This window comes from Etheostoma cragini, chromosome 1 (assembly GCF_013103735.1).
Source record: "Etheostoma cragini isolate CJK2018 chromosome 1, CSU_Ecrag_1.0, whole genome shotgun sequence".
In the NCBI taxonomy this organism is placed as follows: Eukaryota; Metazoa; Chordata; class Actinopteri; order Perciformes; family Percidae; genus Etheostoma; species Etheostoma cragini.
The window spans coordinates 19,813,913-19,841,641 of NC_048407.1; the positions used below are offsets into that span (position 1 = coordinate 19,813,913).

The following is a 27,729-nucleotide window of genomic DNA, read 5'->3' on the forward strand; positions in this document are numbered from 1 at the left end:
TTTGCACAATCCTTTATTTGAACAATTAACAAAATAGAATGCTGGAGGATTCAAATTAAAAGACAGTAGAGATTTTTTTAGTTGTTTTTTTCTTTTTCTTTTTTTTCTTTAAAGGTCAATATCCCAACATTTCCCAGCAGACAATAGTGTTAGGAGCACATACTGAAAAGAGACATTGACGCATTTCACCAGCACATTTCCTGACCAGCCATGGCAGACTGAGATAAAACTGTACAACAGAAAGCTCAGGGTGTCAGTTCAAAGTCCAAACATTCTTTAAAAGGGGAAAGAAAATCAACAATGTCACAATTTGTGCAGAAATGACTACAAAGTCAGCAGCACAACTGATCATTTAGGTCAGAAGATGTATTGACCGTCTAAACGGCATGCCTCAGTTTCCTGTGTGGAAAGAGTCCTATACATGGCAACAAGACCTCAAATGGAGAAGACAAAAGAAAGTCTAAATATATATTTGAGGAAAGGCAGTAGGGCCTATATTGTTTCCTTTGGTTAACCTGTGGAAGGTTTTGGACTTTGAAACCTCCAAGTCAATTGAGACTACGCACCACGTAATGTAGAGACTAAACATAATTTTAATCCAATGTGAAATTATGAAATTTTGTATAACAGACTTCAATTTGATTTCAAATTGAAAGACTGAATCAGTCTTTGTAAACTTACAATCAAGTACCATTCTGAAGCATGAAAATGGGGGACAACCACCTTTTCACCGGTGTACCTTGTTTTAATTAACTATATGCGAGACATAAAAATGAGGACTTCCGTGGGTTATAGTACTCAGGACTAAATCATGTAGAAATACATGAGCCGATTACATTTTGTGAAGTTTTAATACTGAGAGTCTGACACTGGTGGTTGGAATGAAATGGGTCTTGAGTGTGGGGGGGGGGTATATGAAAAGAAAAAATGACAAAAATGGAAATAAATATCAAGCAAAGAACTAGTTTGATTTTATTCATTGTTGTGCTTTAGCCTGTGTAATTTCTTTTCAAACACCAATTCAAATGCAAGCATATTTTTTTCTGAAGGGAGCCAGAGCATGGGGACATCCAATAAATGATCAATGACAAAAAAAAAAAAAAAAAAAACTTACATCTTTTAGTAACTCAAACTAAAATCATCACAATCAATTAATGATCAAAACAAAAAATATCAATATCTTCAACAAAAGCAAACTATCTCCTTTTGTGCACATGTTCGGGGGTTTTATGCAGCGCTTAGCACAGATGTAGTCCCACTTCCCTCAACACTCAGTTTCCCTCAACTAGGAGGAAATGCCGAGCCACAAAAGAGTAAATACATAGGTGTCAGGTACATTCTCCTAACTCTTCACAGACAGACTTGCTGTTGGCGCCTGGTTAGGGTTAAACTTGTACACTGAGTGGAAAAACATCACATTGAACCTAAGGCAGCCCCCGCTTTCTGCTGAGTTGGGGGTAAGAGGGGTGGTGTGGCTCAAAACTACACTGATAAGCCACCTATACACAGGTGGAACCCTTAGACAAGACAAAGAAACAAATGGATAGAGAATGAAATTTACAAAGTAAACAAGGGCAGGTTTTGCAGTGGAATCTGTCTTGATTGGTTGCCATCTCTCCAGTGCAATAACTGAGTCCAAAAACTAGCAAAGTCCTTTAGGACCCAAACAAGTTCTCAGTCAGATTTTATATTTTTATCTTTTCTTTTTTTTTAACATTTTAATCTAAATATTTGCAAAATATGCATTTGCCTGTCATATTGTAATCATTTATCAGTTTATACTTTGTGCACAGAAGCATATTTGTTATTAAATTCTAAAGCGCATTAATATCTTCTTTTTTTTTTTTAGATAGTCTTTCTAAATCTAAACCCATATACCATAACATGGATCTCTCAAACAAGGAAGCCGTTCGGTTCTCAATGTACCACTTTTCTTTTTTTCCTGTTGATGGCTCAAGTTGTACCTAGATTTAAAAGCATCGTAAAAGTGAGGACATGGAGGAGTTGTTTTTGTTGGTGGCAAAGAAGACAATCTGGCATTGGGAGGAGAGACTCATGATGATGCTGGTGCTGGGTCTTTTAAATGCACAAGGGCAAATTCAAATAGGCTTTTAAACTGCTTCAAATTCATCAGGCCAACAGTACTCCTTTACTAAAAGGCAAACACTGATATTTCTAGGTAATTTCCTTAAAAAAGGTAATTCAAGCAAGAGAAATTACCCCGACGGTCCACTTGCAGCCTGTGGCAGATAGTTCTTCCTGTGTGTGAGTCCACGGTTTGCTATCCGAGCCGACCTGTGGGCTCATTTAGAGGTGAGTCTCGGGTCCTAACATGTAACCCCAACCCCACCTCTGTCTATTCAACAGTCCTTTACTCGCTGCTTTAAAAGTAAAAACTAAAAATGGGACGAAACGAAGAAACAGCAGTGGTGCACAGAGAAGAGAGAGCAGTCACAGGGAAATCTTGGTGAATGCAGCTTGTTTCCTCCTCCAAAAAGAAAAAAAAGACAAGGAAAAAGGTGTTGGAAAAGCTGGTTCTCAGGAAAGGGGGGACAGGAGGGAAGAAGAGGGAAATCTCGCAAGAGAACAAGTTGGGCAGTGTTCCTGTTCATTAGTTTTATGTGTGTTTGTGTCATGTGTAGATGTAATGTCCTGTCAACGAGTGCATGTGGAGCATGTGTGTTGTGTGTGCGTTCGTGAACATATATTCGGGTAATCTTGCGTTGGGATGTGTGCGTCTACAGCAGGTCGACGCGGCGGTAGTAGAGCAGGTAGGCGGTGCGCTCTGCTGTCTGCTTCACCACCTGGTACTGGTTGATAACCTTCACTGCCTGGTCGTCAATGCGCAGCCAGCCGTTAAGACCAATGTGGAAGACATCTGTGGTGTAATGACCGCCTGTCGCGCTGTTCCCATGGTGATAGACAACTGGTTAAGCGAATGGGGGGAAAGACATTATTTAAGTCATTGTCATCCATTACTTCAATGTTGGGCACTGCGGTGCACTTTTCTTTTCTTACTAAGAGCTGTTTTTTAAACTACCTACAATGCTGTACAATGTGGCTTAAATAACGGATACCTACCAAAATGGTTCTTTAAATGATTCTATAAACCAAAATGAAATTGTCTTGCCTGAGTTGACACATGTAAATCAAACCAGTGTGATGTGACCAGTAGGAGTCGTACTCCTGACTACAGGTCTCTCACACATGAAAACAAGCACTCACTGAGTGTCGCTTATTTGCTGGTGATACATGAGGGATAGAACTCAACTGTTGATTTTTATCATTGATTATGATATTTCCTTATGTCAAAAAAAAGGAATACTGTCAACCAGATGCATTCTGATTCAACACCAAAAAAGAACAGCCATTGTTAAATTACTCTTGGCAGTCTCTATTTTTGGGCCAGGGCTGAACAATTGATTTCAAATCAAAATTGCAATTCGAAAGAAAGCAAATAGCAAATTGTGAAGACCCCCATTAATGTTACACACAGTATTTAGTTCAATGTTTGGTGTTAAAAAATGTTTCTCCTTTTTTCATTATTATATTTACTGTTTTTTTTTCAAGGTACATGGAAGATTTTTTTATTTTATTTTTTACATATTACAGGTTATTTACAGAAATGTCTTATTTTCAGTTGATTTTTCATTCATTTTTCAAAAAGGTAGCTATTGAACTGTGGCATATCAGAAATTTCAATTTAGAAAGTACCAATATTTTTTTAGTATTGTTTTGTTAATACAACTTTAGCTTTTGTGATAAATGTTTTGTTTGTTCAATGTTCCATGTTTACTAAAAGAAATACACTTATTAATGGCAATTCATAAATAGGTTCACATCCTTACATATGAAAATAGAGCAGTTTTGATGGTGTCCCATGTTATAGTGCTCATGACAATATTGCACTTTAGCCCAACTTTTTTTAATAATAATAATAATAATAATCCCAAATCAAATTGTTGTTGCAATATCTGGCAGAAATTTGCAATAAGATTCCCCAGATTGGTGGGTGAACAATTCCCACAGTGACAATATGTTACAAAACCAACAAAGTTAACACCTTGCTTGAAGCTGATGTAACAATGTGACTGAAACTACATAAACAAAAAAAAATAAACACACAAACACACCTGCAAAGAGCCGGTACGTTCTTTGGCCTTTCACAACCTTGCCCCGCACACCAGAGGACAAGAGATCTGAAAGGAAATCAAAGTTAAGAAAACCCATTAATTAGACCAAGAAGCTGTAACGCTTTGCTTAAATTAGAATTAAATACAGAGTATTAGTGTTAGTGGAATGCACATCATAATAACAGATAAAATGTCATTCTTAAAAACTCTGTTTTTGTACAAAATGGAGAAAAAAACGAATCGGGGGATTACAAACTTCACCGAAACATTGTTCTCTTGATTCATTCTGAACCCCGATCCCTCCAAGGAGGTCTACAGCCATGATAAGGATTTTGCAACCTGATTCGATCAGTCACAATGCTGTGTCATTTTCCCACAAGGTGAGCAGATAGACCGTTCCCTTTGAGAGAAAAAAAGACACACCACTCTGTCTTTTTGAGTATCAAAAGATGAGTATCTCTGGGAAGGCATTTTTTTCAGACTCAAGGTTTATTGGGCCAACTCATCCAATTAATCATCTACAGCTTAATTTGAGTAACATGTTGATGCATGTTTTATAGCTTTGTCCCTTTTCAAGGAAACCTGTGTCTTAAATGCAATAAGGATGTCTTGATTAGGTGACATCAAATTAACAAAAGCTATATTTTCCTATATTTTTCTTAATACGATTGCCCCAAAATACATTTTTTTCTTTTTAAAAAGGGTAGAAAAATCTATGTTGTCTGTCTTTGCTCATTGCTGCTAAATTGGATCATCAAATTTCTAAATACAAGCATTGTGCATGAACTTGGGGCACACATTACACATTTGTAAACACCAAAAAGTCCAGAGTCAAGTTAAAGGTCTGGTAGTAGTGTGTGGGTCCATACCTTTGCTGATTTCCAGGTCAACAGGGTAATCAATGTTCTTTGTCAGTTTCTGGCAGCCTCCAGTCTTTTCAAAAACAAATCTCTTGAGATGGAGCACAAGCACGGGAGGCAGCTCTTCCAGAGTCACCCTTCGACTAATCTCAATCTGAAAAAGAGGATAAAAAAATGTCTGCAGTCAGAAAGGTTTCTGTGATAGTTATACAATATTATTAAAGGGAAACCATATACATGTTCAAAGACTCAAAAGAGTTTATTTGTAAGTGTAGACTTAAGATAAAACCCTATCAAATCTATTCTAAACAAAACAGGAAGGAACAAAACAAGTACAGAACAAGCGGGTATCATTTTCTCTGAAATGGAACAGCTGGCAGTGCCCTTCAAAGTAGTGACTCATCAATCATTTGGTGTTGGGGCTTTAAAAGTACAAAAGACGAGAGCTAGACTGTACACCAAGTAAACTGCCTCTAAAATGACAGACCAAAACGACAGGTTTATCGTTACAAAAAAATACAAAGTTGCCCATTATACAGCTGTCGAGCAGATGTTCCCAAACCAGTTCCAACTTAACGTTCACTTACTAAACAAAGTGTTTTATTTCACTAGTTGTGATGTGTACTCCGATCCAAGGAAATAACTAGAACATTTGTGAAGAAAATACAGAAATGCCTTTTATCACGTGTAGCCAACATTACTTTGTTTTATGTAAAACCATCAGTGCCCACCACTAGGCTGCGTAATGTTACATGTTGTAGACGCAGGCAGGAAAAAACTGTTAGGCACAGAGACGGGGCTCGCATTGGAGCTGTTAAAAAAAAAAAAAAGAAGAAAATAAATACGTAATACGGCACAATTTATTTTTATATAAAATTGGTATCGAAAAAAAGAGTATCGTTTTGGAACCCTTATCAATTCCGTATAGAATCAAAAATCTTTCTAGAATACCTAGCCCTACTGTACACTCCCAAATCTTACTTTGAAAAACAAAAAAAAATAGTATCACTTATTTTTTTGTAATTTAATAACAGACAACACTAAATAACTAAAACATAGCATGAAATTGTGCTATATTCTTACCTCCTGCTTGGTTTTAGAGGTGTAACCCTGGACTGACTCTCGTGCCACCAAGGTTTCTAGAGCCTCCTGGACAGTGCGGATCTTCTCTGACTGGATGTCCAGCTGCAGGGTAAAGAAAGGCTGAAGAGTGGCCGACTCTTTAGAGTTTTGTTGATACACCACAGATCTGACAAAGAAACAAAAAACCAGGTTAGATATTAGAAGAAACAACAAATTAAGTTAAAGGGAATACCCTTTACGTTATATCGAAATAATTCAATATACTTATTTCCAGAACTTGCATTTTTACGTGTTAACACGTTTTTGCTACAGACGTTGAATTTTATTATCTTTAATTAGATAAGTGCCACATGTTTTAGTGACATACTACTTGTTATACAAATAGTATTAATTAATTGCATCTGTATCTTCTCAGAAGAGTAAACAGTCAATACTGGTATCATCAAATTGTGTAAGAGCATCCGGATTGCAAAATCTGACCTGGAATATTTTAAAGGAAATAAATCTAAATCTAATTGATGGCTGAATGCTTACGCCATAAAGACTTTAATTAGTAGAAATAACTTTCAAATTGTAACACTTATTCACAAACCAAACACATCGACAGTGCCCAGAAAGCCCAAGGGTTATTATAGCCAATCTTAGTGGGCGTGCACACCACACTCTGAAAACATACACTGCTGTACTCCTTTTCTCTTTGGTTGCAACTATTTCTGAGAGAATAATCCTTTAAGACATTGTGTGCCCAATGCAGACCAGGACTGTGCCAGACCAGAACCTCATAGAACATGTTATTTACTCAGGCTACACCCGCAAAGGTTCTTTCGGATTTGTCTGAAAATTAAGACCTTTGTTTTTGAATGTGTGCCCCATGTCATGCTGTTAAGACTTCTGATCATAGTCGGCCCACAGTGTCTGTTATTCTGAAGGACTGTGGCGCTTGCAGGACAAAAGCTGGAGCTGGCTGATGGCAAACTGATTTGTGATGAGACAGTGAACAGAAGTCAAAAAACTTTTAGTCAGAACCTACGTAACCAACACAGGGTGCACAGATCTAGATGACCCTTTTATCTCCCGAGTAGGGCTGGATGATATTTCGTTTCATGCACAAAGAAAAATAAACAACTCCAACAAAAAATGAAAACCCGTGTTGGTATTATTGGTGAGTGCATACTTTGTCATTAAAACTGTGATAGTTTAATGGATATTATAGCAGATCATTTCCCAAATCAAATGTTCCTTCTTCTATTCCTGCCTCGTGTGACAAAAGCACAAGAGACTGTCTGAATAAGAGCAAGAACTTACTGTACCACGCCTAGGAAGGGAGACTGTCATTCATTAACACAGCTCCCATGGTAACGTGGACATACATTTATAAATAATGCATCTAATAACATACATTTAACACAAATAGATCATTAGTTTGTTAAAACATGTGCATCTTTTACATCTTGTACACACTTTCTTGTAAGAATGTAGCGCAATGTTTAACACTGGAGCCGACAAAACACTTTCAAAAGGAACACATTTAAATATAAACTGCTTAAATGCTCAGTATTCAAAACAGTGGTGCTTTCCCCCTGTATTTACATAGCATGCCACTTACTTACACATTGCAGAAAAGGCCAATCATTGGCTGATTAGTGAGCTCACTTTACACTGGCCCATTTCTTTTGTTAATGGATGTAGCTTGGTTGATCATAACCCATCATGTAAGTGCTTGATTTTTTCTGAAAGTGTTTTTTAAAAGTGGCAGTGGGTTTTAGTGACGTGCAAAACCTTTAATTGCCGCTCTAGCACTATAAAACTGTGGCATACTACAGACTACTGGGAAATCCAACTTGAGTGGAGCATAATTGAGTGCTTTGTGAACTTATTAAAGCAAAAATTAAATAACACTCACAAAAAAACGTCCACAAGTTTGCCAGCTTTCAGAATTCTTTCCTTTACATATGGCTCATTGTTTCTACTTCAGATTATAAAAAGTATTTCTTAATCACATCTTCACAAAGAACTATCAACGTACCTGATGTGTCCACCAAATATGTCAGTGATGGGTGTGCGGACAAAGTCAGCTTGGCGAGTGATGGAAGTCTTGTTTCTGGGGCCAACTTGCTCCCATTCGTCCTCACTGCCGTCTTCCTCTTTATCAGCAACATCATCCTCCACACCTGGCTGGGACTCCGGCCCGTTGGGTGTGGGGGGTTCTGTTCAAAAAAACAAAAGAAAATACCCTTTAGAGACCAAATGTTAAAAGAACTTCAAATGGCCTTGAAGTAAGTAACTTCTCTACTCTACTGAATCCCATGTCTGTTTACATGTCGCAGGAAATTCAATAGCACTTTGACTGATACGATGACAGAAGTTTCATTTTAAACTTTTGAATTATTCATTGAAGCTGAAATTTGAATTTGTGTGGTAGAATGAATATTTATTGTAGATTGAGGCATTGTTAAGAAATGTAAGGTTTGTCAGTACACAGCTGTTCAGTTTTTTGTATGTAACTTTAGTAAATATATTGGAATTCATGTTCCTGAGCTGGTCAGTAATCTTTTTATTTTTAATCCAATTGAAAACCAACAATTTGCACCAAAATTTCATAAACTCAATAGATGCTCAATCTACTTAGTTGCAGTTTGATTATGCAGAAAATAACGCATTTAATCTTTAACTTTTCTGAAGAGTAAACATGAATTCATTAAACAATTTCTGTAATGATCTTATCTTCCTTGAGATATGGTTTTGATAAGATAAGTTGTAAAAAGGTGCTTACTCTCTTCCTGAGGCGAGATTAGTTTTTTCAAAGCCAGCATTTCCTCATGCAGTCCGTTGAGAGTAAAGCCGAGATACTCCTCCGCATCCTCTTGTCGACCCTGCGAGCAAAGCCCCAGGACATTAGCACCAATTAGAACACTTAACCAAGAATGCTTACTGTCAAATGTGTGCACGCATGAATGTGCAAACACAGTCGTTCATTAAAAGGTACACAGACAGAGAAGCATGTTTTACAAGTAAGACAGGATGTGTGTAAGCCTTATTAAATATAAAAAGATAACCATTTCATTCAGAGTGTTTCCATAATTTCATTCATTAAAACTGAATCAGAACAGATGTGTACTTGAAAGAACAAGGACATTCACTTTAAGCACTTTCTGTTCCAGAGGATGTGTATTCAGAGTGTGATCATTAAAAAAGAAAACACCTGACGCATTGCATTGAAATGAATATGTCTTTGATCCAGAGTCAGCATAATTTACCTTCTCAGAGAGACTTGACTTGATGAGAGTGAGAAGTCTATAAATGTAGGTTGGTTCAAAAGGTACACCGGGGCGAACATCTTTCATGACTTTATCACCAACAGCTGTGGTCAGAGATACAAATCATACAACATCAGAGACGCTTCCATAAAAATATATCCAATTTCTTTGGACATGCTGTCTAACATCTCACCTTGCTGTTTGGCTTTAGATGGCACAGGCATGTTGTTGAACTCATTCACCAGCCTTACACTGCCAGAGACAAAGAAATAATGGTGACATTTCTTTGCTGAACAGATTTAAGCAATTTGATATCAGCTTGCAGAAATATTACTTACAAGTTGTCCATCATGGGTGTGGAGGTACATGGTCTCTGTGTTTCATTATGAAGAGGAATAGACTTCATCAGGTGATACATGGGAGGGCACGCTATCAGGGCCTGTAGGGTCTGAATGTTCAAAGTCAGGGAGGAACACAGCATGTAGGAAACGTTAAATGACAAGCTGCGGTCTCCATAAAACACCAACAGAATTAGTCATTGACTGTATGTTTTAAGTTTTAAAAAAAATGCATTTCCCTGGCTTCAGAGGAAATTTTCAGACATAGCTAAAACTCACTTCTAAGCAAGTCACAGCCAAAGACAACTACATTACCCAATGGCCGAGTACTTTTAAAACACCTGACCCCATTTGTCCTTTGTGGTATTTTTTTAAGCTGCAATATAAGAGCTATTTATATTACCCCCAACCAAGCATATAACATGTGTCCACACAGTGTTGAAGGGTTAAAAAGGTGCAGCAAAAAGCAGAGTGAAAGGATACAGCGTTGATATAGCACCAGTTTCCCTTGTTGATCAGTCCTCTCGGCTGCAAAGACACTGGTTTATGTATCAACTTCACATTCTCAATAAGTTCTGGGGATTCAAAAAGACACAATGTTCTTAAAGATGTAGCCCTGTACAACTTAGACAATGAAAGTATTGCTTTGTGAGTACATACTTCCAGTGATTAACACTGATATAGTGGTAAATACTACAGCAGATCATTCCTGAATCACATGAACAAAGTATTCATTTTTACACAACAAATGTTCCTTTTTCTATTGCTGCCTCTGGTGACAAAAGCACAAGAGACTTTCTGAAAGAGAGCAAAAACTTAATGTACCACGCCTAGGAAGGGAGACTGTCATTCAGTAACACAGCTCCCATGGTAACGTGGACATGTTTTACACAACTGATTTATAAATAGCGCATATCAAAAGCTTATAACTTTAGACAATACAAATAAATCACTATTATGTTCTAATGTGAGCATCTTTTCACCATTTCTTAAATGTATGTAGCGTAACATTTGAACAGACTTGACACATTCAAATAAAAACTGCTTAAATGCACACTATTTAAAGCAGTGGGGACAAATTTCCATTTTCCAATTGCAGAATACAGTCTATAGTCTTACTATGTTTCATCATTCCAACAGAAATGAACCCCACTGGTGCTTTTTAATATATGTAATTCCAGCAGTTCTAGTATTTTAAAATATTTGGAATTGACTGTTCTGCAGATAAAATACAGCCACAGGGTTTTCTGGTTCATAAACATGCATAAGTAAAATGTTACATCTCAAAAGGGAGCACAGTGACGAGAGTAAAAAGAATACTTTACGTATCAAATTACACTAAATACGGACTGGGCACCAGAAGAGAGAGAGCGTGCTGACTTAACAGGATTGAGTTCAAACTGTACTCAAACCAAAGTGTTTGGGATGACAGATACAAATTAGGTCGCTGGTAAATTTGCGAACCCTTCTGAGAGAACTACTGTACAGCAGCCCAACATGTAAAATACATACGTGCAGCTGAATCAAGTTCTACTGAACAAACAAATCTCATACACTGCACATTGCTTTTAAGACACAGAAAGCCCCACTGATAGGGACCAAAAAAAAACAACTTAAGAATCAAGTGGCACAGGAAAAAACTTAATATATTGTATCTGCTTGCAAGTTTCTAAATAAATGAACCTAGAAGTGATCTCAAATCACTCTAAACTGTATTTGTGCGTTTACTCCAACTGATCCATTATTACTTAGAATAGTGTTGGTTAATGAGACGAATTGGTCTACACAAATGTGACCAATGACTTAATAGCCGACAGCTATGTAGTACCACCATCTAGTGTTCATTTCTTAAACCTTTTTAACAAGAGAACAGCATGTTAATTACATTTTCCTGTGGCAAAACGTTATTCAGCAAGTTAAGCAACTCTATATAAATACATAGGATAAATAGCAGCAGATTTTAAAGTTTGTTCACTTATCCTTTCTACTCTTCTACAACATAAAATGCTTAAAACCTTAAACTTACACTGGAACACAAAAGGTAAGGAACAGTTTAATTGTCTCAACATTGCCACCAAGTGGAGGGGGAAAGAATTTAGCAGCAATGCACCCCCCTTGCAGCAAAAACAACATAAACCCGGTATGATGGGCTATTTTGAAGAATATACAATGCATCTTTATATAATACCTGCAAGTTTAGGGGCCATAGGATCCTCTGAAACGTGGACAGGGCACTCTTTGACCTCCCCAACTTTCTCAGGCTGCTCTGGTGTAGTGAGGGAGAGAGACACAACTTCCACAACATTCTTTACCTCAACAAAGGCCTGAGGGCCCCCAGGCAAAGGCTTGGAGTTGTGAAAGAGGCTAGCCCAAGACTTTGGGAGGTTGGCAGCAGGTGCAGCTGGAATTGCAGTCGAATGGACCTGCTCTGTCACTACTGACTGGGCAGAAGAGTCTAAGGAGTCATGCTGAGCCCGCCCCCCACTCTCACAGTCTTCGTGTTCATCTGCACGGATGGGAGTATCAGGCTCTGCCTCCAACCCATTGGCCACACCACTGTCTGCTAGCTCCTGTCCCTCCAGTTCAGTAGTCGTAATGGAAGTGGCGACAGAGCGGGTGGCCACAGCAGCTGATGGAGGAAGAGGGGATTTGGAGCAGGGGCTGTGTGGAGTATCTGAAAGTTCGGGGCTCTGTGGAGCCAAATGATCTGGCTGCTGATCTGCAGTCCTCGGTCCCTCTGTCATCCCTCTGCTTTGAGAGGAGGATGAAGAGGAGGAAGTTGCATTGCCATCTGATAAAGACGCAGCTCCACTTGTTAAGTCCAAAGAAGAGTCATCAGGGCTATCACAAGTCCTCTGATTGGCAGTGGATGAGGGGGCAAACTTGGCTGCTGCTACAACAGCAGCTGTTGATGTTGCCGTAGAGACAGGTCCAAGGGTAGAAAGTTCAGCCCTTGACAATGCCTTACTGTCCACATCTTCAGCACTGTGGAGTGGGCCACCCATTGCATGTCCGTTCACAAGTGCTGTCACAGACGTCCCATCTGCTGCACTGCTGCTGTTGTTGCTGCTGGTGCTGCTACTGCTGCTGCTGCCAGTTAACGGGTCCAGGTAGTTGTAATACCCCGGCGGTCGCTTTTTCTTTTTCTTCCTCTCTCGCTGTCCCAGGCTGCCAGGGAGCCCGTCCATGTCCTGGCAGGCCTGGTGATTGTCCATGGCTGAGGCCTCCGAGTCAGGGCCATCCAGCGAGTTGAAGTCAGTTCCATCAGGGACATCAGCTTCTGGTGGAGCCATCTGTTGGCCCTTCTGGGCCGACTGGCAGCCCAGGATGAACTCTGGAGCCTGGGGGTTGAGGGTGCTCGACACCTTGAATAAAGGATCGTTCACTCCAACGGGCTTGGAATCCATCACCTCGTCAACACCAAACTCAATGCGCTGATAGTCTTCTGCTGCAGAAACATTTCAATCAATTAGAAACAAAGTTTTGCCTATTTGTATTTCTGTATTTTACTCTCTGCTGAAGAGTTTGTAATAAAATCCTTATTTCTGAACAACTAAGCCATCATAAAAGGGGTCGTGGGAGTTCTCTGACAGGATCAGACATTATATACACACACACCACTAAAAAGAAAGTATCCAGCTGGACCTATTTTTAGCTGTAACAACTGCGGTTGTGTCTATGGTCAACTACACAAAATTCCTTCTGGGATTATGTGGATCTTCGGAATGTTGCCAACATATCCAAAAGTGGGGTGATTCAGTTAACATCCAATGAGGTAGAGGGGGACAACCTAGTCTTGGGGTTTGTTTGTTGTCCTAATCCTATCAAACGGCAAGAACTGGAAAGCTGTGAAAGTGTATGTTGTCCTGGGTTATTTGTTAATTGGCCCGAATTCCGCAAAAATAAATGTGGACATTATTCATTATGTGATTTTATGACCAATTTCAAATTATTATTTTGATTATTCTGTCAATTTGCAAAGTCTGTTATTAAACCAAAATAGTAAATAGTAATTCTGACTAGTGGGGCAACAAGGAACAGGGGGGTTAGTGTTACTCTTCAATATAATGATTACATCTAAAATTGCTTGAAGGTAGGCTCAATAATTATAGATTAAAGTGAGGAAAAATAGTGTGAAAAGAATCTGACCAAGACAAAAATAATAAGAATACATAACAGGCCTACCTTACACATTCCTACATAGCATTACAGACCTTAAAACATTGAGTTTTATACAATATTCTTTTATAGATGGCCAAGCTTCAGTTCTAGCATATTTTTTTTTAAACTGATGGCAGGATGATAATAAAAATTTCTGATTTGAGACCTCAAAGGGCACTCAGTGACTACTTCAATAAAAGGACTGCACATCAATGATGTACACCAATACAGATAATTTCTTAAAACTAAAAATACTTTTCAAAATACAATTTAAAGTGTCTCAATGTGTATGTCTTCATTACAAAACTTCATTTTTTTTGTTAAAATGTGTTGCATGGCATCTTAAATAGTACATTATTAAGCAGAGGCGCAAAGTGAAAAAGGTGAACAAAAAGGAAACATTAGTAAGGGCAAATCAGAAAAATCAATAAAGTGTCTTTTATCATGTCACAGCTGACTGGTCACCCAGACTGTTAACCCTGATGTTCTGCAGGGGTTAAGAGGGTATGAAAACAGCAATTACTTTACTTCCTCTACTAGGATTAAAAGATCTTCTGTTAGTGTTACTGAAATTGCACGGCATGACTGTAAAATGCATTCAGTAGTAAAACCATGACAATGCAAGGCTAAATATGAACACAATGTTAGCAATCACAAAAAAAAACATCAATATGCCCTTAGAAAATAAGCTGTGATTGTTAAATGATATGTAAATTTAATCCAATTTGAATTAATCTGGGAGCCCTGCAGTGGTGAAAATGCATTATATGCAAGAGAAGATAAGATACCTAAAAGTATCTTGAGCATGCAAAGCTCTACAGATTATACCAACAGGCAAGAGAAAGAATACAGGCGCAAGGTTTAGAAAGCCACCAGTTTTTGAAACCTGGATTTCGAGTTTTACAGCAAACGTACAACAGCTAGTCAAGCCACAGGGTGTCAGACTCCTCCACTCACCGCAAACCTGCAGTCCCATAGACTCCATAATATAAGGTACAGCAGGAGTGCAGTAACTTCCTAAATAATCAATACAAATCAAGGTAAGGCAAATGTCATGTGCAAATGGGTACCATTTCAAAGACAGGTGGCTGCTATTACATTTTTAATTTGGTGGCTCGAATTTAAAGAATGAAAATGGCTGGCGTATTCTTAAAATAAAATGTATAAGATCTACTGGGATATGTTATCTATTCTAAACAATATGAATTGTATGCATAAATATATATGGTATGCACAAATAATCAAAAACATGAAAAGCATCTCCCTGCCAGGCAAGTCAGGTCCGCCTGGGCTTCTATCTTACATTAATAAGACCTGCTTTGAAAAACTAGAGTGATGTCAAATAAGAGAATGAGAATAGTCTTTTGATGCTTAAAAAAAAAAGGAAAATATTATCTGGCAATCTAATGTGTGAAATGTACATACCAGAAGATTGACTGATGCACGGGACTTTGTCATTGAACGGAGGAAGCTGTGTGAAAGCAAAATGCAACATTAGGAGTTATCAAAAAACACATCTAAAAAGTTCACCCATATTGAGAAATTAAATTGTTTAGCATGAAGCACTGACTAACCACAGTTAAATATGTTAGATGATTATCTACACTATTTGAAATGTAATTAACCATTAACGACAGATTTCTCATATGCAATAACAGTCATTTTAGGCATAGTGTTGTTAAAAAAAGAGCTACACTGAGCATCAAAAAATAACATTGTCACTTACTGGTGGTACCTATGTAATACCAACCTGGAGCCTCAGTTCCAAAGTAGTATATTGGGAGTAGTGTTTGTCAAGATTTTAATTAATTTCACATGAACCCTGTTACTTTCTGTCAAAGTAGAGCCTGTCGACCAGTAGAGGCAACCAGATCTTGAAAAAAGGTCAACCATTATGGCAACCCATATATCAATAATGTAAGAATATAAAAATGAATTGTAATCCGGCTCCTTACCTCGACATAACATCGTGGTGTCACAAAAAACTGATTGATCTCATCAGGGCTGAATTCCCCGAAGATGTACTGTGGAAAGGAATCAATATAACCATTAGTTAAGAAGAAAGAATGTAAAAATCTACTTCTCAATTTGTTTTGTTTTTACTGACGTGATGAAAATTCTAAATTCGTGAACTGATCATGAATCACCTGAAAAAAAATCTTCAAAGTCACAAAACGTGAGATCGTGCATAAATATAAGTAAAAAAAAGGGAAAAGTTACATAATATACACAGTCAAAGACTAGAACTTCCATGTTACTAGGTACAAGGGCTCTGTCGGCCAGTCATCACGCAGCCAAGACTGCAATGCTAGCTTGTGTGAAAGTAAAGCACAGCATGAAGTGACGAGTCATTTGGTGTTTGCCTGTACATTTCTTTTGGAGCACTGCAGCCCATAACTAAAAAGAATTTAGGGGCATAGATAGGTAATGTATGGGCGCACACCTTAAATCAACCTGCAACTCACTTTTTCCTATTTCCCACCTTTTAGCTGTAATACTGATATGTGCTTTGGTAATAAATAAAGAAACTACAATCTGCTAGGGGTGGAACGGTACATGCATTCATGTACCGCAAGGATCCGCCCTACTTTGCATCGGATTGGCTAGAACTTGTTACATTGCTAGGTAGAAGTTTGATGATTGGTAAAACCTAGCGCATCAAAAACAAATCCCATTTGGACTTAATTTATTTTTCCGAAATAGTCATACCCCAGAAATCCAGCACCAAGGCCTGACATTAGCATTGATGTTAAATGTACATAAGTGAACTGGCGGAGCGCGCAACAGCGGAACCCAAAGCGGAACGTGGGGAGGCAAACGCCAGGAAATACTGAGGTGTGAATTACAAGGTCTAAATTACATTACCATTGCAAATATCCCATTAACGGTCCTTGAAGCAATGTCTTAGGTTATTTAGGCTACAACATTTTGTCACTTACAGCAAAGATCTCACTATCTGCTAGCTGCCTGAATACTTAAAAAAAAAAAAACAAATCTTGTAAACAACCCAAGCTCCACAAACAGAAAACGAACCGCACCAATCTGCACCACGAAACATAATGGTCTTCCAGCCAATAATTGAGAATAAAAGGATTTTGGGGGTAAGTGCATGGATGGGAGGGGAGGGAGACAAGATGAAGAGGGAAGGGCGAGCTGGCTTTCATATTGTTTGACAATGCTTCAAACATCAAGAACAGAACATTGTCCACCCAACATTGCTTAGAGCACGTTTAATTGATTGACAGCATGTGCGGATGAGTGTGACACCACAAAAATAAGACAAGTGTGGACCACAGTATTGTGCAGTGCCCACTCACAGACCCTCCCCCTCTCACACACATTGCCCTCTGCCCCCTTTTCAACATGAAATAAATTAGAAAGTCATAAAATTTTCTAGTCTCACATGCGTGAGAAATCACAAATCACTAAAATGGTCGAAAATAGGTTAGGCGTAAGCTGGATCAGTCCAGACAGAGCTACTAGTTCTGTCAGCTGGACATCAGGAGCAGTAAACGGTCAATAATATAATGAATCAATCACTCAAAATAACAGCATTGGTGAATTTATGGCTTGCACAATAAAGTAAAGTGCTGCATTTCTCAGAGACAGTTTGATGTATTAGTTTAGTTACACCGCAAATAAAATGTAACCAAACTTATTCACTGCAGGGCTACTATATTGTGTTTTAACACCAAGTAAAGCATGTACATTTATGTGGGAATCTGCTTTGACAATAATTAGCTCACACAATATAACAGCAACAATAATTAACTTGCACAACAACTGTACTAATCTAAGTTTCCTTTAATACCTGACCAAGAGCACAACTTTATTTTGTATGTCATGTTAAGGGCTGCACAATAATTTGTTTTGTCTTCATGACAACCTAAAACCTAAATAGCCAACCAACTAAAGAAGACAGACAACAGTAGGGCTGTAATCAACCAAAGAAAATCTTGGTTGACTAAAGTCATGAAATTGACTAAAAATCGACTTGGGGTGGGAAGAGAAAAAAAAACGTTAGATTAATTAACTGTACTGTCCTGCAGTACTTGTCCTTGTAGGCTATTTGCAGAATATTAAATTGTTTTGACCTAATTATTTTTGCACTGAAATGGCGCTCGTCTGTCGGCTGTGAAAGCGCTGCAGCAGAGGTGGCGTGGTGTGCTTGCGCTGTATATTAACAAGTTCTTAAAACCTCAGTCCTCCACAACAGCAGTTGGCCTCATATCCTGAGCAATAAAATTGAAAATTCCTTCCGTGATATTATTTTTGCATTTGGATGGTAGAGGCTTAACATCCAGCGTGGTGTGGGTGTGTCTGGGGAACGCTACCGCCGTTGCGGGTGGGTGCGCCGGTAGTTATAAAACGATTATTAGACTATGAAATATGCCAATTCTGATATGTTCCTCTAGCCCACTCAAAACAGACAGGGCAACCTCACAACCTTGAGGCGGATGGGGTACAACAGCAGAAGACCCCACCGTGTTCCACTCTTCTCCACTACAAATAGGAAAAAGAGGCTACAATTTGCAAGAGCTCACCAAAATTGGACAGTTGAAGACTGGAAAAATGTTGCCTGGTCTGATGAGTCTCGATTTCTGTTCTAAATGAGAACATGGATCCATCATGTCTTGGTACCACTGTGCAGGCTGGTGGTGGTGGTGGTGTAATGGTGTGGGGGATGTTTTCTTGGCACACTTTAAGCCCCTTAGTGCCAATTGGGCATTTTTTAAATGCCACGGCCTTTATGTGCATTGTTTCTGACCACGTCCATCCCTTTATGGCCACCATGTACCCATCCTCTGATGGCTACCTTTCAGCAGGATAATGCACCATGTCACAAAGCTCGAATAATTTCAAGTTAGTTTCTTGAACGTGACAATGAGCCAAGAGTTACACATGTGTGTGAAATGTCTGTATTGTCACTGCGCTGCATTTTTATGAACTATGATATTGTGGCCATTGGTCACATATCCTGCCCAGAGCCAGCAGGCTCAGTCTCACACAATATTACTCTACGAACTGAATTTAGTTGCATTCAATTACTTCTTCTGATTTTTGCCGTGGCGGCCGCAATAGCTGAGTTTCCAGAGGAAAAACTGGTACAAATACAGGTTTACCTCTCATGCCTAACAATATACAGCTGTGTTAAAAATTAAAACTGTGGGCAGAAGTGTGGACCAGTAGCCACTGCGTCTGTCCGTGTTGCTGGGAGCCAAATATAAATAAATGGGGGCGGGGCTTACTCTGCCCTCTGTGACTGTCTAAATCTAGAAACTGCACGGTGCAGGCTGGCACATGGTCAGACAGTGGTTTACAGAGCGGTTGATTGGCTTTGCAAAAAAAAAAATCACGGAGCATTCTATGAATGGAATGATGCATTTAAATATCGCTTGTATGTGACATCAAGGTCTGCATGCACTGCATGGTGGCTCTCCATCATGATGGACAATATGATAAACCTACTTGTCTTCAGAAAATGCAAATAATTTGTTTGTTAGAGGAACAACTAACCTTAAATTACAGGCAATAAAAGACCATTAGTCATGTTGGATGGATAGTCATCAAAGTCTCATATCAAGTGCACTGACATTCAGCTGGCAAAGATGGGACCCCAGGAGCAGTGTGTGGCAATAAAGGCTTTCACTATTTTCCACATCACTTTTTATTTGCTTAGATTAATAAAATATGCATTAATACAAAATAGTGTATTGAAGCAAGTCAAAATATGGAAAAAGTGGCTGGTAAAACTGGGCAAAAAAGTTAATTTCCCACCCTGATCACCTCTTTCCTTGTTCCTGAATAATAATAGTAGGTTTTTCCTCAATATAGTCCTACATACGTACACTTACTTAATCTCATCACAGCCCTTCAAACTGAAAACCGGAAACACAAGATGTATCCTCACTTAAGTCAATTTAAGATGTATACTTGCTGTGGAGAGCCACCATTGTGAGTACAGTAGCTTGCTCTACCTGGCCTAGTAACCTATCAGCAAGTGGTGAGCCCAGGCTCTGCAGTGAGGTCATGCTCTGCAGTGAGGTCATGCTCTGCAGTGAGGTCATGCTCTGCAGTGAGGTCATGCTCTGCAGTGAGGTCATGCTCTGCAGTGAGGTCATGCTCTGCGCCTTGGCTTGGGCACAGCAGGCTCAAGCTAGAGAGGAAAGGCGTTAACGTGGAATGCTATCACACTTCCCTTTATCCCTCATTGGACTAACTTTGTAGATATTACTATGTGCGGGCATCAATAAGTAAGTCTGATGATGACATTATGTAGGATTTATGAATGTACGTTAGCAACAGTAGGCTTATTCACGAGGGTGCCATTTTATTTGTTAGCTAATATTGCGCATCTGTTCATGTGCGCAGCAAGAGTTATGTTTCTGTTTATGGAGTGCGTTATTCAATACAAATTTAACACAAAATGTAGTTTAATCTCAGTAATGATGGTATATTAGGTTATTACTGTCGCTCTGTACTTTCGTTATGCAGATTACGGTGATCTGATTGAGTCTGGACTTCACGGCACTGTACTTTAGTGAAAGTGGGTCAAGTTATAATGTAGTGCCCCTCCCAGCGGAAGCATGTAATGCCGTTTATTTAAAGACTGCATCTGAATGTATGTCTGATCAACTGCCAATTTAGGGGACATTGCCCAACCCTAGTAGGCTAAATATTCCCTCGTTTTCCCTTCACCACTAATTCGAAAAAGTACCTTCTCTTTTTCTTTACTTCGCCCTCAACATTGCTACTATTGACTCTGAGGCGGGCCTCCTAACACCGGGGACAAGTTGCCACATTTTTACACCACTGTCACAGACTATCGCTGAAAACCCCTCTTCTGTGGCTGGTATACAAGGCCAAGTCCCCCGCCACTTTGAAATAGTACCCTCCATTGGCGGGTGGTAAATTCCCACCTTGGAGGTGACCTACATTTAGTTACCTGTAGCTAACAAACCATTTAATTAGCTTATGGGCTCTCCTCATGGCTAACCCCCAAACATACATATGGGCCTGAAATTAAGACTCGGTGCTCGTATCCAACAAGTTTAACCACAAAGTTCTACCACTGTACACAAAAATATACAGAACTCAATTTGCACTTGAAGGTGTATGTGTGGACAACCTTCATTACTAGAGTACTAACAAGTCAATACAGACATTGGCCCTGTAATCAATAGTAAAATAGGGAGAAAGAATTACAAAAAAGGAGATCTGGACAGAAGTGAAATAAATAAATCCCTCATAGCAAGATGCAATGATATTATATTCAATGTCATTTTATTATCTGTTATAGTGGCACTCCCCTGACAAATTACCCTTTCACCTTCAGGTGGAAACAGTGCACTGTGCCACCCAAGTGTCTACATGTGCATGCAAAACACAAAGCAACAGAGAAAAGGTAAAATGAACTCACTAGCCATGCGGTTAATGCTCTCAGTGCAATAAACAGAGGGACGTGAAAAGGGAGGCACAGAGAAAAGAAAGTGCAGCTTAAGCATATGTAACTCTTTGCAAACGAGGCCCCACACGAGGAGCCACATTGCTGAAATGGCACTACAAGAGACAAACAGCCAGCCATAATCCATAGGCCTCAGGATGGCTAATACAATCACAACAGAAAGAATGTCCCTTTGCTTCGCTCTGCAGGCGTGCCACACGTACCACACTAAGCTTCCCTTGCTGTTCGTTTGGACTGAGGATTACAACAAATTAGCCATCTGTATGATTTCCACACATACACACTTTTCAACTGTAACTGATATCTATATCTGAGCCAGTGAAAATCGGTCAAATAGAAACGTGCTTCCAGCTTTGTGCAAAACACATATGTACCCCCTAAGACTGACTCTAGGGGCACAAAAAAGGTCACATCTATTATCACCAACATACGACTGAACAAGTCACTTTTTATCTGCATCCCAATCACACACACAAGTGGTATTTCAAAAAACATTAGGTTAAAAAGATAAACACTTTTGATTTCCTAAGTGGTCGGAGTGCAAATCATACAAACCACTTATTTTCTAGTATAACCTGGCCATAATAACCCAAAAAGCTGAATGCTGCTCAAACAGTATGTGTACTCTAACCATAACAGAGGATACAGCCAGCACTACTTTGCTTGTACTCTTAAATTGGTATGCTGTTATTAATGGACAACTTGGCTGAGCATTAAATTGCTGCAGTCCCAAGACCAAGGTGGTCAGATAAGTTTTGAATGAATCTCTGGAGCATGCCTTAATGTGATGTAGAAATACGGTGACATGATTACAACGCATGAAATAGTATGACATGCTGAAAAAAGTAATCCTTGTCATTTATTCTCCAAAATATTTGCACATTGAGTTTTTTGATAATTATCAGTGATGTGAGTATAATGACTAAGTGGCTAAAGGCAAACAACACTGTCAATACAAAACTTTACAGTAACGCAGCCTTTAAAACCAGAAAAAGACATAACGTTTTATATTATAATTCAAAATTTAAGATATCTAGTCTCATCTTTTGATATAATACCCAGCCTAGGTGTAATGCTTCATTTATCGAAGTGATAAACCGATAGTAGTACACGATTTTTTGTGGAGAACCTCAGTTTTACAGATCTGTCTAAATAAATCAATTAGTCAACATGTATTTATCTATTTGTATTTCTAATTGGACATGTGTGTATCTGTTTATACAAAACTACTTATGAATCGTTATCTATTTACAAGAATGTAAGTGTATGTATTATAAGCTGTTTTTGCCCTTAATGATATTTTTTAAAAGGGCTATTAGAAGCTGACCCATTTGCTGTTCCCAATAATCAAACGCTCAACCAAGTCCCTATTTGTTACTATAAATACTTAGCTGCCACTTTATCGGGACCATTAGGCTAATACTAATAAGGCCTGCACGATATTGGGAAAAATCTGACACTGATATTTTTCCTCCTGCACTATATATAGATATGGAAAAAAACATTTAAAAAAATGATATAAATAGCTCTACTTGGAAATAAATCATTCTTGTCCACTGCGGTTATTTTGTAGGAGAATGCATCTACATAGAAGAAAAAAATGAAAAAAGGATCTTTTCTAATGTGAACCGTTCTTTGTTGAACTTTAATGCTCTACAAACACCAAAGCAAGTAAGCGCGGTGACTAACGTTAGTCTTCTGAAGTGGTGCTGGAGAGGGAAATTAAGCAGAAATACGCTGGTTGACTAGCACAACACCATTGTGTTTACATAATCAATACAGGCTACCTAACGTGAATGACGGTGACTGCATGCTTCTTCTAAATTTCAGGTTGTGGTCGACTAGCGGGCCAGTTTGTTAGTTTGATAAATTGATCAGACCTGCATGTCACGTGCACTAGCAACAAACTGTGTATCCAAGAACAATTAAATCAGTGTAAATGGCGTTCAATCAGAAACAGACTTCTGTTGTAGATTAGTGTTCCGTTTCCAGTGTTGCGGCTCCAAATCGTAACGTTAGTTGGGACGGACGGACGGACCCCTTGTTTCTTTAAACTAACTACATTAGCTTTAATCTGGCTGGTAGCAGCTTTTTCCGGGGGAAATGGCCGGGAGAAGTTGTGATTATGTTGCATTAATCTGGTGATTTAGTTTGTATTTACAGCAAACATAAAACACCGACTACTGTAGCACTGTGTCAGCGGTAGCCTACGGTACTTTTCTACACACGGAGAGCCTCACTTCCCATAACAATAAACCCTGTCGGACTAACGCCACATACACACGTTGCCCACATGGCTACCTGTCTTAATGGGGAAAGGTCGGATGGTAATAATCATGTAAAAGAACGGTGAGTTTAGTTTTCTATCAAGCAGTAAAAAGGATTAGCGCCAACATTGCAACGTCCTGCGATGTGACTATCACTAATGCGCACAACGCGATGTCAATGCTAAAACACAATGTCGTTCAGCCATTATACTAATGCAGCCTACTACAATACAACATGTTCAAATGTATGTAAGTTATAATGTTCAAATTTCATAAAACACTGTTTTAGAGAGGTGCTTATTAAAAAAAGATAACATTTCTCAACGCAAACTTTTCCCCCCAAGAGCCCCCGCTCCACCCACATTACGAGAAACATAAACCGGAAAGCTAGCTAACTGTTATTGATCTCACAACGTGGAGAGTGAAACGGGAGACAAGAAAAGGGGCGTTTGCGTAATGTGTCGTATGGCTACAGTAAATCCTAGGCTCCTGTTATCACAACGATTTTCAATGTAAAGGGTCAATATCTAAGTGATTTCGACAATGTGGACAATCTTATAACTGGATGGCCTGCAGCTTCAAGCACAATTCGTTGGAGGGGAAAAACTTTGCATTTTGGAAGATAGACTAATTGTCAACAGCAAAGCGATATTTGTTTGAACGTGTGAAACGATGTTACCTTATGTTACCCACCAAACATTAGCATTAGCTGCTTGTCAAAAAGGTACACTGTAGTAGCTTAACATAAAGGTGGATCAAATTGATATTTTAATCAAATCAATATCGGTCTCTGCTGTTTTACTGTGTTGCAAAGTGGCACGTAATCAAAAAAACAATGATGCCATGTGGCAGAAAATAAAGCTTTATTAAAAGGTTTACCAAGTATAACTCTGTGACATTGTATGAATGAAGTTAGAGTAACCAGTGGGATGCCACTGACAGGCAACTAAATGAAACGTCACGTCAAAAATAAAACATGTTTCAAAAAAAGTTTGAAAACAGTCAAACTGGTCTGAAAATTCAATGACTGCCTTTTTAGAGAATAAAGCCATGTCAGCCAGACATCAATGTGCATGCCCTGGGAAGAAGTTCTCGGATCACACGCTTTATGAATTTGATGAATTGAGAAGAACAAACTAGTTTGCCGTGTTCCGTGTAATAAACAAGTGTCACCCAATTGAAATGTCTGGTTCCTTTGTGCGTGTTTAATAGTTTTTAAAAGACAACACATTTCTGAGGCATAAGCTGTAACACGTTGTAGCTACAAAGGCAACCACTGCATCTAGATGCCTGAACTAAACCAACAAGCCTAACTGTCGATGAGGACATCTAACATCCATACCTTCATCTACAGTGGTTCACGACTAATTCCTGAACAGTTTCATAATTCTGTGAAAACTAAACAACTAAAGTGAACACATAACTTCTCATGTTTATGTTCAAATTTGACATTTACAAGCTAATGTTAAAGAGTTATCATTTTCTTGTCTTCTTAAAATCCTGCAGTGGCCTTCTTGAATGTTAGCAAACAGTGTTGCCTAAAAGTATTAGTGCAACTCTGGATGTTATTACAACAAATCTCAATGAAAATCAGTTATCCAGTGGCATTGCTTTTAAAATTAGATAAAATATAATAACATTGAGTGATGTAACTTTTAGGTGACAAATTTGCGAGACTACAACACTAGCAGGATAAATTACTATAACAAGATTATTGTCACACTTTTCTACTTAGATAAAAGGTGTTTTTTTATATGCAGAACAGTATTGTTAAGTATTTCCAGAATGACCAGTTTTGCCAAGTTTATACTCGATCAATACCCTTTTTGTTGCTAGTGTTGCTTTGATGCCTTTGACTATTTGGCAGCACCACCTGTCTATCACCTTCTCTTTCTTTTGGATGTATTGATATTGCTTTTTAATGTGACTTTTTTGCATTTTGTATGATATCTGTCATTTCTCACTGAGCAAATCAATATGACAGCAACACTTTCATATCGTATTTTACAAAGGGTGAACCATTAAAAATTTGTATTTTTTAACAGTGGAAAAATGGTTGCCAAATGGGACAAGCAGACCAAATGAAATAGTTGACAGGTGTCCTAATCCAGTTGCAAAGGCAAAATAGGCAACAATTAATCTAGAGCCCTGTCTGTCAACACTTAATTTAGGCTATTTACAAATTTGTGTATATATATATATATATATATATATATATATATATGTTACGCTATTCATTCTTTGCTATTTATACAGAGTATAACAAATGCCCCATCAAATGAGGATACTTCAATGTTAATGTTCATGTATGTAAAGACATGAACAAACTGAAGTGTGTTATCTCCTCAAGCTTTTATTTAGCTTAACAGTGAGCCAATAGAAACGGCCAGGAATAAGTGGGAAAGCATGTAGAATTAAGTCGTCAACGAGGTTTCTCTTCACTATGGTCGTTAGTTGTGTTCTGGTTCTTAAACTGGAAAGCCAGATATTAACCTGGTAAAGCATAGTTTAAGTGTCATTTTACTTGTGTGGATTGTTGTCTTTAATTTAGTCAATAACTATAAACTCTGGACCTGGCATGTCTCTGCATACAACGCTAGACTTCAAAATGGGCCTTCCCACATGATAGCTTACGTTAACTTATTCAAAAACGACAGCATGCTTGCCAAGTTATTTAACAATCTAAGTCACACGGAGAATGACTGTGCAGCGGTTCACTCGCTTCGCAGTGTGCGTGCACAATCATGCCTTACAACTGTTTCCATCTCTCATAAATCTTCGCTATCAACGAAGGCCCACACTGTCGCATTAGAATTTAGCTAACCAGCTAGCGGACTGACTGCAAAGTGTAACGCTAACCACACTATTTGTACAACGCTGTTCAGCAAAACATTATTGTAACGTGGTTTACAACGCTTTAAAAACTGCAAATTATCACATGCAAAACCGTTATTATGCTTCTTAACTGCCCAGAGCGAAACTAATTCCCAGTTATGAAAATGTGCGCTTGGTGAAGGCCTGTCGCAGCACGGAGCAGGTGGGCCATGCATACACGCAGCAGTTTTCTGTGTCGCTTTTGCCATGGTAAATAACACGTGTCACCAATGGAATCTTATAACAAAGTGTCAATAAAATGAGATTACGCACACTTTCATGTCATTCAGCTAAACGTGGCTGTCATATTCCTTAAAAAATCTGCTGAGAGTTGTACCGCTGTCTCATATGAATGGAGGGACCCAGGGCCTGTTAGCTACCATGCTGGTGGTGTTTCAATGAGGCTTAGGGGGGGGGGCATTAGCAAGCACTTTTCGGTTCTTACTTTTTCAATGACACGACTAGCCATACGTTTCAAATAAAAACATGTATCTGACTAAACTGCTTCAAGTAATGCACTATATTAAGTCATTAAGGTTGAACAAATGAGGGACGGTCGCAAGTCTATAAATAACGTTCCAGGGCGAGAATCAGGAGTTGTTTTGCAGGCTAACGTTAGCAAGCTAGCTTAGCTACCTGGTTGCTGTAAGAAGCCATGCTCCCGGTGAGATTTCCTCTCCTCCACTGACAAGATGAGAATTCTCCCGGGAAGGTGTTGTAGGTTTGTAATGGCCGTTATAAAAGACGTCCTACTTCGACGTCATTGTCATTTTCCCAACGGTGTCCTAGTAGTCGTAAGTTTTGATCCATGTAATGCATCAGCACTTCATGCTGTTCGCCTTGCCGTCACCGCCATTTCTGTCTCGCCTCTTCGTCGCTTGGTAGCCAACCTAGCGCGCGGTCGGTTGTAGTGCAGCGTGACCTCAAAGAGTAGCGATAAACACTTCCGGCGGTGGTTGGCTCCAGGACTTCAAAATAAAAGAATTAATCTTTAACCATACACAGCATTTCGCATTCAGATTCAAATTTACAGTCATTGTATTTAACATGAGATAATTCCGTTCAGTGATGTACTATGAGTATGTGACCTCTGGGGCACAAATGGAACAACACATCTCAGATTGTTCACGTATTAGACTTTCATTCAGTTATTATCACATCAAATTATCATTTGTTTCTTTCTATTCACCCTGGGATGGGTAGGCTAATGTGAAATTGTGGGATCTGTTGAGTTTTATTAATCACATTAATTAAGGAATATTCTAAATACAAGCACACATTTACATGAGTT

General features: G+C 38.8%; 1 protein-coding gene across 4 annotated transcripts; it reads right to left on the minus strand.

Moving 5' to 3' along the window:
- Positions 1-947: 947 nt before the first annotated feature.
- Positions 948-27,353, minus strand: usp10 (ubiquitin specific peptidase 10). Of its 4 annotated transcripts, none has more exons than XM_034867542.1 (15): positions 27,075-27,353; positions 15,788-15,856; positions 15,258-15,303; positions 14,790-14,849; positions 11,860-13,116; positions 10,155-10,246; positions 9,672-9,781; positions 9,527-9,585; positions 9,334-9,437; positions 8,850-8,949; positions 8,103-8,283; positions 6,077-6,242; positions 5,003-5,147; positions 4,134-4,199; positions 948-2,926 (listed from the first exon to the last, which is right to left on the minus strand). In XM_034867542.1, exons 1-15 carry the CDS (start codon positions 27,093-27,095, stop codon positions 2,739-2,741), a joined length of 2,664 nt encoding a protein of 887 aa, XP_034723433.1. In that variant the 5' UTR covers positions 27,096-27,353; the 3' UTR covers positions 948-2,738. The 4 variants fall into 4 exon arrangements, with proteins under 4 accessions (XP_034723433.1, XP_034723426.1, XP_034723452.1 ...); XM_034867535.1 differs by having other exon boundaries at positions 11,860-13,119; XM_034867561.1 differs by lacking the exon at positions 14,790-14,849.
- Positions 27,354-27,729: the final 376 nt, after the last annotated feature.